At 38.6% G+C, this 11,985-nt stretch overlaps 2 protein-coding genes across 9 annotated transcripts in view; both read left to right on the forward strand.

The window, feature by feature from the left end:
• Positions 1–1,890: 1,890 nt before the first annotated feature.
• Positions 1,891–8,067, forward strand: cdk21 (cyclin-dependent kinase 21). Of its 2 annotated transcripts, none has more exons than XM_017485162.3 (8): positions 1,891–2,022; positions 2,627–2,883; positions 4,986–5,118; positions 5,442–5,609; positions 5,696–5,805; positions 5,893–5,943; positions 6,063–6,195; positions 6,636–8,067. In XM_017485162.3, exons 2-8 carry the CDS (start codon positions 2,654–2,656, stop codon positions 6,711–6,713), a joined length of 903 nt encoding a protein of 300 aa, XP_017340651.1. In that variant the 5' UTR covers positions 1,891–2,022; positions 2,627–2,653; the 3' UTR covers positions 6,714–8,067. The 2 variants fall into 2 exon arrangements, with proteins under 2 accessions (XP_017340651.1, XP_017340641.1); XM_017485152.3 differs by having other exon boundaries at positions 2,650–2,883.
• Positions 8,068–9,219: 1,152 nt separating this feature from the next.
• Positions 9,220–11,985, forward strand: part of svilc (supervillin c) — a 40,966-nt gene continuing 38,200 nt past the window's right edge. For 5 of the 7 annotated variants that reach the window (XM_017496613.3, XM_017496646.3, XM_017496637.3 and 2 more), the window contains exon 1: positions 9,523–9,623. The gene's annotated coding sequence lies outside the window, so the exon portion shown is untranslated. Of the gene's footprint in view, positions 9,339–9,522; positions 9,624–11,985 lie in introns of those variants that run through there. The other 2 variants (XM_017496619.3, XM_017496663.3) reach the window with 2 other exon arrangements.

Below are 11,985 nucleotides of genomic sequence, written 5' to 3' on the forward strand. Positions count from 1 at the left end.
TTTCACTGAAGCAATGAATAAACTGAAGAACTTAAGACAGGAGGTTGCTGAGAATGCAGGTAAAGATGCACATGCTTGGGATTGGATTGAGTCTATGTTTGGACAATGGGGGTCATGGCTTACAAAGCTGGGAATAATTCTAGGGATTGTTATACTGGTTGTTGGACTACTGTTTTGTTGTGTGGTGCCTATACTGAAATCCTTTCCGGTCAAAGCCACTGTTAAGCAAATGTCGCTCGTGACTGGGACAATTGTGGACTATGATCCGTGTAAGGGCAATGAACATTCAAAAAGACATTTTGATCTTATGCCCTCTAAGCCAGAGTGGATGTCTGATCAGCTGCAACAGGATGGAACAGATTCCAGTTCCTCCTGTGAGGACGAAGAAGAAGTTTGATGAGCCATGCTCTGGGTGTAAGTACTGGCTTGACCTCTCCCCAAGGGCGGCCCCCTGCGATACGCAAAGTATCTAGGTCGAAGACAGACACTGCTAAGACGTCCCCTGAACAAGGGTGTGCTGCTCCATTTTTAAAAATTTTTTGCCTTTTCCATTTTTCTATTTTTGAATTTTTACATTTTCTATTACAATATACTCAAGTGTGATTAAGAGACAGAGTGATCACTGTCTGATTTATCATTGTAATCAAACTGAGAAAACTGTTTTGTATTCATGTTTATTAGTCTATACTTGTATAAACTATATGTGCTTAATCAACTTTGTACTCTACATAACCGTGACAACCACGGGCAAGTGCTGAACCAAATGCATGCTCACGCTTACAAACACTGTCTTGATTTTTGTGGTTAGGGAAAGGGAGACAGAATATTTTACTCCATTCTAGCCAATGGGAGAGGAGATTTTTGTTTCTGGTCTCCAGAGAGAGTGGTTTCAGGATTTGGTCATTGGTAGATGGCTGACGTGATCAAACATTGATCACTAGTTAGTGTACTGGATTGTGAGATTACTCTCTCATGCTAGGTCGGACTTAGTAAGTCCCGGGGGGGGGGGGATATATAGAAAATATCAATGAAGTGTATTCAATATGCATAACCAACATTTAGAATTATTACTGAAGCATAATCGAATAATCAATATTGGTTAAAAAGCAGAATCTATATGTATAATCAATAGTTAGAAGCATAATCTAAATCCATAGAACACATAGAACAATGTTTGATCAAGTGATATTCTGAATGTGTACTGAGTTGAATGAACTATGTGTTTTAGTGTACAATAATTGTTCTTCTGTATTAGCTGGCACCTTTCTGCACAGCAATAAATTGGCAGTAGATATTCGCGTGTGCAAGTAAATAACCCTGAAGCCAGATACCAATTAGGGAGTTAGGATAGGGCCTCTGGAAAGGAGGTAGATATCTGCGGGGACAACCGATAGAGACAGACAGATGCTCATTCAGGCCTAAGAAGGGAGTCAGGGTCAGGAGACACAAACCTGTGTGAAACCTTGTCCTTGTGAAACCTTTTCAAGAAAAACAACTAACTGCGCATGCTCCACAAATTTAAGATAACACACAGACATGAATAATTAATTGTGGCAAAAAAGAGTGGTCTGTTTTAATGAGGAAAGGCAAAACCCCACCTACAAAGACTACGCTGTGGAGAAAGGTATATAAAATGCTGTGTATGCTTGCATAATTCGGACTATCTGCAGATTGTCACATTTTATTGGTTTTCAATAAAGTTTATTTACTTTTTGACATCTACTCAACTCTCTGAAGTTTTTGACTTAGGCTAAAAAGGTTGATTTTCCCACGACATAATAAATACATATGTGTAGATAGATAGCTAGATATGAAAAGGCTGTCTTGGTTGCCCGATTGTTTGCTTCTGATCCGTCTCAGCCCAGCTCCCTTTCTCTGTCAGTAAATCACAGCTTCTGTAATGATTTACCTGAATCTGGCAACCCATGTCTGGAGCGGTGATGGGAAAGTTTCTGCCTCACCGTTGATGTCTTTTCTTATTAGCACACATTTCTCAACATTCAGACCAAAACTAAGCTAAAGGTATGTGTTTTTAGCTCGTGGATTTGGTAGTTATCATGTTCATCAAAAATTAGACGATGTTTGAATGCTGACATTTGTGTAAATCAGTAATATTTGTACTTGATTGACTCCCTTCCCCCCGCCTCGTTTGATTTAATCCAGGTTTTTGTTTTTAGTAATGTTAGACTGTGTTTATAATTTTTAGTATGAGACAAAGCTAGTAAATCCTCTGGCTAGATTTCGGTATTTAAATTCCACCCTTGCTAAATTGTTAACTTTAATAAGTTTGGTTAGTTTTTTATATATATTTTTTTATTAGGATAAAATATAATTAACTGGCGAGGCTAATTCACATGAATCCAAATCGCGCACTACTACTATTGTACTACATAGTACTTATGTCAGAATTACATGAATACATAATGGAGGCGCACTACAGAGTACGGTAGTACACTCGTGTGCTATTCTGGACGTAGCCCTAGCAACAGCCCGTGAGTCACGTGACCATTAGCTATCCTTTAAAGTTTAAAGGGTTAGCATGCTCGTTATGAGAAGTCATTTCCCCCGTTTTCAATACCTTCTACTACATTCTTTCTTTCCTTCCTTCCTTCCTTCCTTCTTGCAGTGTCTTTTCATATCATTTTTCAGAAATATGGATAATCCCGTTTGGGAGAATTCTAATTATGAAATATTAGCGGAAATTGGCGAGGGTGCCTACGGAAAAGTGTACAAAGCGAGAGAAACCGGTGAGAAACAGCGCCTCGTAGCGGTCAAGAGGCTCAACATCGGCGCAGACCCGGACGCAGGCATCCCTCAGTTCATGATCCGCGAGGTGGCGCTGTTGCGAAAAATAGGCTATTTCAACCACCCAAATGTAGTGAAGTAAGTATAGAAATTTCTAGTTAAGAAAATCTTTTAATTTACAATTAATGACCACAAGAGCGCGCACGGTGTCAAGTCTGTATGTACATGGTTGCCAGATTGGGGTTAATAATGCACTACAAGTATAATAATGTTTTGGGTGGATGCCATTTTATCCTTGGAAATCTTTTCCATTAAAAAAAAGTCTTAACTTATCATCTCAGGCAACTATGGAAGCCCTAAGAGGCCATGCATTATTTTTTCTTTCTTTCTTGTTTTCTTGACATAATAAAATAGTTGCTTCCTCGCGATATCGACAAAACAAAGTTTTCCCATGATCGCGACTTAATTCATGATGTGTACTCGACATAACAGCATGTTGTTTTTATTGTTCTGGAAATCCTGAAAGACCTTGAGACAATGTCGAGCTTGTGTATAAATGAATAGGAGAGCCACCTTTTTTTTTCTGCAGACACATTCATGCTCAATTTCCCCCTTAACGGTGTAATTAACACTTCATCAACCAACAACGCTAAAAAATCTATGTAATCCCTGCTATATTTACCAAATTGCCCTGAAGGGGTGACTCTGAGCAACTGCAAAGCATACAGGCAGCAAAACCCTAGCGCAGTCCCGCAGCATCACGGATGAAGGAATCCGTTTTTAGTTTGATCAGGGACTCACTCAAGCTGAAACAGCTCTATGTCTGTCAGTGAGTGACGACTTCCACATTAGTGTCTGACGCTTGAGAAGGGCACACCCCTCTATCTTAATCAACTTTTGTTATATTGAGATCACTAGAAATCAACTTTTGTTATGTCGAGATCACTAGAAATCAACTTTTGTTATGTCGAGATCACTAGAAAACAACTTTTCTTATGTTGAGAGCACTAGAAAACAACTTTTCTTATGTCGAGATCACTAGATATGTCGAGATCACTAGAAAACAACTTTTCTTATGTCGAGATCACTAGAAAACAACTTTTCTTATGTCGAGATCACTAGATATGTCGAGATCACTAGAAAACAACTTTTCTTATGTCGAGATCACTAGAAAACAACTTTTCTTATGTCGAGATCACTAGATATGTCGAGATCACTAGAAAACATCTTTTCTTATGTCGAGATCACTAGAAGACAACTTTTATGTCGAGATCACTAGAAAACAACTTTTCTTATGTCGAGATCACTAGATATGTCGAGATCACTAGAAAACAACTTTTCTTATGTCAATATCATGAGAAAATTAAGTCAAGATCATGAGAAAACAAGAAAGGAAAAAAATAATAATACTTCATGGCCTCTTAGGGCTTGCATAGGCAACAACCTCATTTTTACAAACTTTGGCTGCGTTTTGCTCCTGAGCCAGTTTTATGTTGTGCGATTTCAGCAGGTTTTTTTATTCAGTTAATTTCAATGAACTCTTCTATTTTCTATTTCTGTGCAATTAAATGTTCTCCGTGTCACATTAAACGATGAAGATCCCCTAACGATAGACCTGTGATTGAAGACATTAACTATGTTCCACTTACATCATCAATCCAAGTAGTCTGGTTTGGATTTGTATAAACATCTTTCAAAGTGAGCTTGAGGTAATAAGGATATTTTTCTGTCTATAAGCAAGTTTTATTTACGTTTTGCCAGTGCCAATAAGCTGTACTTAGTGTTAGATTGGACATCATTCTACGCCGTTCCTCTTATTGGAGGTTTAGTCAGAATTTCTGACATAACTTTGTTGTCAACTGTCTTTCATCCGATCAGTGCTAAATCAGCCACCCATCCATGCACGGTTTATGACAACATTAAGGATATTCCAATAATTTACTTCAAATTGAATTCATAATTGATTAATTCATTATTATTTTGTATTTTTGCGTAACAGGGTTGTATTTTCCGAGTCACCTCACCAATAAATATCACAATGTAACTGAAAATAAACATTTTTAAAAAATGCAAGAACTTTAATTTTCTTCTTTCTCTGGAAAGGATCTCCAGGAAATTCACATGATGTAGTTGATGTTGAAAATGTGAATTGTGTAATAATCCGAATAGCAGTTGTATACGTATAACTGTAGCATTTACTGTAGCTGATAAAACTCCTATGAGACATTATCTTTCTGAAGGTTGTTGGACGTGTCAGCTGGTCTGAGGAAACCAGGCTTGGACCTGACGCTGGTGTTTGAGTACATCGATCAGGATCTGTCCTCTTTCCTCAGTACCGCTCCTGAGGACGGTCTGGGCACAGACAAAATAAAGGTGAGAGAACCTCCTTCAGTGATGTGTTAATCTTTTATTTGTCAGTAGAGTCATGTGTGTGTGTGTGTGTGTGCACGTGTTTGCCTTCATTTCATTCCTCATTCCGAGAAAAAGAAATAGCTTGGAGGCTATTATAAAGCTAAAAGGATTGTTGTTGTTGTCGTCGTTGTTGTTGTTTTTTTTTAAAAGAATTAATTAATTTATTTGTTTTTCTTAGTTTTATCCTAAGGGTATGCAATCTGAATGGACCGAGAGCTCTGATATCAACCCTCATGTATTATCTCCAAGCCTGCTCTTTTTCTCTTGTCCTTTTTGTACGTTAGGACGTGATGCGGCAGCTGCTGAAGGGCCTCGATTTCCTCCACACTAACACCGTCATGCACCGTGACCTGAAGCCCTGTAACGTGTTGCTGAGCAGCCGCGGGGAGGTGAAGATCGCAGACTTCGGCTTGGCGAGGATCTACACTAACTGTATCGCCCTGACACCCTGCGTGCGTACATCCTGTATCCTTCAACAGTATTACAGTGTACAGTAGTGAACCTCCACACTATAATAGTTGTGTTTACGTGTGTGTAGGTAGTGACTCTGTGGTACAGGGCTCCTGAGGTGTTGCTCCATTCTAGCTACATGTCTTCTGTGGATATCTGGAGCGCTGGCTGCATCTTTGCGGAGCTCTTCCTGCTAAAGTGGGTGCACACAGTGACACAGTGACACAGCGCCCCTTGTCGTGTTCTTCTTGCATTGATGCGCTCTTCCTTTTTTTTGTTGCACAGACCTTTGTTCCAGGGATATACTGAGGTCCAGCAGCTTCAGAAGATCTTTGAGTCAGTACAGATTTTACTTTCATCCAGTCATTGAATTGAGGTTAAAATTTAGCACAAATAATAATAAAAAAAAAATTCTTTTTAATCTTGTCTTTGTGCCCCAACATGTATATTGAAAGGGTGATTGGGTTGCCCGGTAAAGAGGACTGGCCTAAAGAAAGTCCCATCCACTATAATCCAGCCTGGGCTAGACGAGACGTCACCACACAGCTGCTGCCGAGCCTGAATGCAGAGGAGAACAACCTGCTCAATGTGAGTGTTCCACATAGCCCTATCTAATACCCCTAGTATCAATTCTATTTTATAAAGAATGCATATAATGTACTACTTGGGTAAATGATAGGGGCAGCATGGTGGCACAGTGGGTTGCATAGCTGTCTTGCAGCTCCAGGGTCTCCGGTTCGATCTTAAGCCAGAATTATTGTCTGTGTTATTTATTATTGAATTATTATCTCCAAAAAAAACATTTCAGACTCTAAATTGCCCCTGAATGAGTGTGCGAATATGTGTGTGCGTGGTGACCTGAGATTCACTGATGTCTCATTCAAGACTCCAGATCTGCCACCACCCTGACCATCGAAGATGAATGAATGAATGACAAAATGTTGGAAAGTGTTGGAAACTGTGTCAACCTTCATTTGTGTCACAGAGTTACTAAGATTCATGATTTCTTTATTCTCTCCTCCATGCAGCAATGTCTGGCCTTCAATCCAGCCCAGCGCATCTCTGCTTATAGAGCTTTAGCCCACCCTTTCTTGGCTGGTCCTTAACCTTAAAACACAATATAATAGAAGCTGAGGGACATGGCATGAAGAAACATTCAAATGAAGGGTTTCAATGGAGGCAAGTAGATTCGACTTGGGCTCCTTCCACCCACATACCCAAGAAATCAAGTAGGGAATAACACACTTGGGGTGTGCTGTTATAGGAAAGTAATCAACAACAAGGTGGTGTGATACGGATGTCCAGTGGAGTTATTGTTACCACCCTGAAGTTGATTGGTTTTGTATAACGACATGTCCCAAAGTGATTTATTCCTATTATACTGCAACAATTTGTCAATAATTGTATATTTTCTTAATTTATTAATGAACAACACATCATACATTTTGACCTGTCATCTGCCATCCAAGTAAATTGGTACTATAGAAATAATACCATATTAGAAGTAACTAGAATACAAACTCTGCAGTAGGCACTATTTTCAGAGCTGCTTAAATAGAAATGTACTCAACACCTTCTGACCAATCAGAATCACGCTCAACACTGTGGTATATACGAAGTTAAAACAGGAGGTGTTTAAAGTACAGGTGTAGAAGCAACAGTCTGTTGTATGTTATTATGTGAGGAGATAAAAAGGTACATTTGGCTAAATACAATCAGGGATTTTTAAGCAGCAAAGCAGGGACATAAGACTTTTGATGAAACTTGAAAAGTCCTTGGTGAATTTTCTTTTGTTCCAGCACTCTAAATGTCTTTATAGGACTGTGGAACAAACATGTTTGTTTACTTTCACACTTTTCCAAGGTGTGTTATCTGATGATGAAATGATTTATAGCTACAGTCAGCATTACAATACAGTACCATTATTTCTTCATATTACACTCTGAGATCTGGTAGTACAGGATTTCCACACAGATTAAATATGCAAATTAAATTATTGACACTTTACTCAAAGCTGCCATGTAATGATAATGCTTGTCTTATGGCATTTGAAGCTTGCATTCTTTAAGGTTGCTTACTGTACACAGTAAGGACTGAAAAGGAAAATTAAGCAGATTTGTATTTTTTGTATGTTTTGTCTTATCAAAAGCTCAGGTCATGCATGCTCAGCTGAAGTGTTTCCACTGAACTGAACTGTAAACAACTTCAGGTCTCATATTAACTGTCAAAGAGAGCAACTCTAAGGATGAAATTGATTGTTAGTTGAACAGTACAGTTCGTTTTTTTTTTTTTGATGTGTTTGACACTGAACTGTTACAGCCACTTCTGAAAAACAACAGCCCCTGTTTATGGTTTTACGGGTTGTATAGGATTTCAGTACCTGTGTCTTTCTGGATGTCTAAAGTGCCTCTGTTGTTACATTGTTTTTTTCCCCCCAAAGCAATTAAAAAGTTTAAAGGATTTTCAGAGTACTGTATTTGTTGCCTCTCTGGCCATTGTGTGATGTTTTATACATTGTCTTTCAATGCACCAGAAAAAAATTAGATGTGTAAGAAAGTTTAATCCCATATACAGTTTAATGAGATGTGTAAGTGAGTTTAATCCCATGGATCCCTATATACAGTAAGTATTTTTGTCATAGCAGGAAACCCAGGGCCCACATGTCTATAGATATGTACAATATGTCTATTTGTTCAAAATATTTTGGTCATAAACTTCACGAATAGTGTGCATGCATGACATGCATTGCCTAGAGCACAGGTTCCCAACCCTGGTCCTGAAGTACCCTCTGTCCTCCAGATTTTAATATTTTCCCTGCTCTAATACACCCACTTCAACTCAGACAGGGATGTTAATTAACTTATTATTTGAATTAGATGTGTTGGGAGTGTTTGGGCCTCATGTGTTCATATGATCTGAGCATTTTCACACAATGTAGAGTTAGGCATCAAATAAATTTACATTCAAACTCACAATCAATAACACTTATAAAAGTCTGGTTTGTCCAAACACTAGACAATTATTCAAACAAACGAATGCCTGAACATTGGACAGGGTAAACAGTGGCACCTGACTGGTTGTTATGGAAACAACGCCAACATTGAAGTTAGACTTCACTTCAGATAAACATAAATGTTTTTAAAGTATATTAAATTAAAACAAACGTGTGTTTAATGTTATTTTAACGTGACTTTGTATGTAAAAAAAAACAACAACAAAAAAGTAAAAAAAAACAAAAAAACAAAAAAACAACACGGCGAGTAAACCGGTTTTCATGTCACGTGACCAGGCATTATCGCCTCAGGTAGGTTTCAGTGAAACGGTTGGTTGCTATAAAAAAGGATAAAAGAAATATGCTTAGGAATTACCTGGGAAATGTTCGATTTATTGTCTCTATAAGATAAAATAGGCTTCTTTAAGATAACACAATAAACAATATCTCAAAGATATACTCTGATATATTAGATACAGCTGGAAAAAAGGATAGCCCCAAAACAGCGTTAGCTGTGTGAATTAGCCTATAGTTTAGTCATAAATACATCATACAACATTATAACTGTCTTTATGAAAGAAATTTGACTACATAACTTTAAAATATTTTTTTTTATTTAGGCCTATTCTCAGTGTGTTTGTCTCCTGGAAACCACCGGGTGGTGTGTGAGTTTACACCCGCAGTGTTTCACATGCCTGTGTCTGCAGGTCCATCTGTCACCACATCAGTTGATGATCTGGTGAGTAAATAAACCGTGAACTCATCAAACCAGCTCATAAAATGTTTGGTAGTGTTTGCTGCTCTTATTTCCCCGCAACCCTGACCTCTCCGGATTGAAAAGCCGCAAACCCACAGCCACATAGAGGTATTTTTATCACCTCCCTCTCATACACTCGTGTATATTTAACACAGCCTAAAAGGGCTTTTTCTCCGCCTCTAAGCGAGGTTTCATGCGCATGCGCAAATGCCGCATGGCTCTACTGGCACAGATGAGCTGAGCTGACCCGACCCGTCTGAAGAGCGTGTAAGTACTTCTCCGGCGATTAAAATAACAACAATAATAATAATAATAACAATGATAATAAAATAAACACGTAAGCCTGTGTGAGACAGCTGTTTTGATAATGAATTGTTAAATGATCCAGTTCTCTCCAACTATCCAGAGAAAACCTTTTGGAATTTCACGCATATGACTTTTGTCACAAAAAATACCAGTGTTTCCTCGGCTTTACATGATGTCTCTTACTAGACACGAAATGTTCGTGATAATATTCAGCTTGCATGGATAACACTAGTTGCAATAGAAACCGGGTCGCGAGGAGTTTTTATTTATTTATTTATTTGTTGCGGTGCGCGCACCTGTTGCTAAAGCGCGCGCCCGTGGAGTTTCAGCTCATAATTCACCCGTCAGCACAATGCAATGCTGTGGGGACACACACACAGACAGAGTGTGTGATGTGCATTTTTGAAATAACCTATATAATGTGTGTTTATGCATGTCATACAGTCCTGCTACAGGTTTCTCTTGGTTCTTGGTGGGATTATAATGGCCATGTTACAAGTATAAGTAGTTTGAAGTGTTTGGGGTAGGGTTACAGAGCATCATGAAAGGTTTTGGGGATGCAGAATCTGTGGTTGAATCCTCATGTCCACGGATTGCCACTCATCCTAGGCTTTCTCTCTGGATATATTTCCTGCTGTAGAGGTTCACACTAACCTGAACCTAATATACCTACTACAGTCCACTTCTCAGGGCATTTCTCTGTAAATTGGATTGTGATACCTTCACCCCTGCCCTGTGGAGGTTGTTGGTGATGGCACTGACTCTTGTTTTTAAGTTTTTCTTCACAGCTCTCACAATGTTTGGCATCACCTGCGGTTGTTTTCCTTGGCCGACCTGTTCCATGTCTTCTCCCGTAGACAGCTCTCTGGTCTCGACTTCTGGTTGGTTTATCCTTTTTAACAACAAATGCAGCCTTCACAGTCGAAACCCAGGGCTCAAACCACGAGTAGACATTCGGAGGTATTAATTGTTTAAACAATCAGGGCACACCTGGGCAACAACTCTGTCACGTGTTCCAAGTATTTTGTCCGAGACGAGCCATCAGAAGAAATATTTGCATATAAGTTCATAAATGAGGAAAGTCAAAATGTTTTAATAGAGAGATTAACCAGTATTTCAAACATCTCAAACGTGGAAATGGATCAGATGGAGCCATGACATAATAGGTGGGTTAACACATCTAGATGTAAGGGAAACGAAAGCTGAAATACTTCTCTATCGTCTTATATTCATCTTTTCATCTCAAACCCAAATGTCTTCAGTGTATAGCAGAAACGAAGGAATTGGCCTTGCCGTTCCAATTCTTTCGTAGCAGACTGTAGGTATGTTGGAATGTCTACAGTATGATGAATTTTTAGGAAAACAGTTGAACACTTGGACAAAGCAGGAAGTGTTTTTACACAGCGAGTGCTGGGGAGATTTACATAGATGTTTATTTCATAGAGCTCTGTTAAAAGTGTGTGTTTCTTAAAGGAGGTTATATTTCAGTCATTTGTTTAAGTTCTGGTTAAATAGAAGAGCTGGGAAAGGGAGTTTGGCGGTGGAGCCACCTGCCATGACTTAGCAGATTTTTCCGAATCACAGTTTGTGTCCAAAAAAGCAATTTAATCTTGTCCTGCTCGTGGACTTTTAATCATTATTGTGCACATTTCTGGTCACTTTATTCAGAATCTCACTTCTGTGTATGTGCACTTAATGTTTAATGCGTCCAATGGGAAAACATACTTTATCACAACTTGGTGAGCTTTTTTATTTTATTTTATTTATTTATTTTTTTGTTGGAGCAGCATGTAGTCACTAGAATTTTCCCAACATCATGTCTTTAAACGTTAGGGGTTTCATGATTTTTTTCTTGCAGGTTACTAAACTGCCTTTTTATGTAATGTAATGTAAAGTAATTTTTGCATCCAATGGTAAATTGTTCTAATCCTAGAGGAAGATCTAGTGTCTTTTATTGCCAAGGGATTTAGGGCTGATCTTAGCCTGCAAAATAGACCCTTGTGAAAAAAGCAAAGGATCAAAACAAAGGTCCGACCCTTTCAATATAAAGAACCAATAACCTTGTTGGTTAAGACATTATCAGAAAGCTCCTGGCCTATGTGATTCTTACTGATGTGTGCATTTTGCTCTGTTAGTTTAGGCGAATTTCGCAAGTGAAGTAGCCGGAGCAATCAGAAAAGTGTTTTCCTGTAATTTAAACCAAAGTGTTGTTTATTGTCAGATTTTTACATCCATTTCAAATCCATATTTGAGACGTCTGTGGTATAGTTCACTCCTCGTTCAAGTATTGCCATAACGGCTACCAAGTGGACTGACTTTACTA

The sequence above is a fragment of the Ictalurus punctatus genome, chromosome 2, assembly GCF_001660625.3.
Source record: "Ictalurus punctatus breed USDA103 chromosome 2, Coco_2.0, whole genome shotgun sequence".
NCBI classification, from domain to species: domain Eukaryota; kingdom Metazoa; phylum Chordata; class Actinopteri; order Siluriformes; family Ictaluridae; genus Ictalurus; species Ictalurus punctatus.

Excerpts from the sequence above, each read along its gene's own strand:
- cdk21 (XM_017485162.3), top strand. The coding sequence starts at position 2,654 with ATGGATAATCCCGTTTGGGAGAATTCTAATTATGAAATATTAGCGGAA. Across the intron at positions 5,610-5,695 it reads GTATCGCCCTGACACCCTGC|GTAGTGACTCTGTGGTACAG; the intron begins GTGCGTACATCC and ends ACGTGTGTGTAG. Across the intron at positions 5,944-6,062 it reads CAGCTTCAGAAGATCTTTGA|GGTGATTGGGTTGCCCGGTA; the intron begins GTCAGTACAGAT and ends GTATATTGAAAG.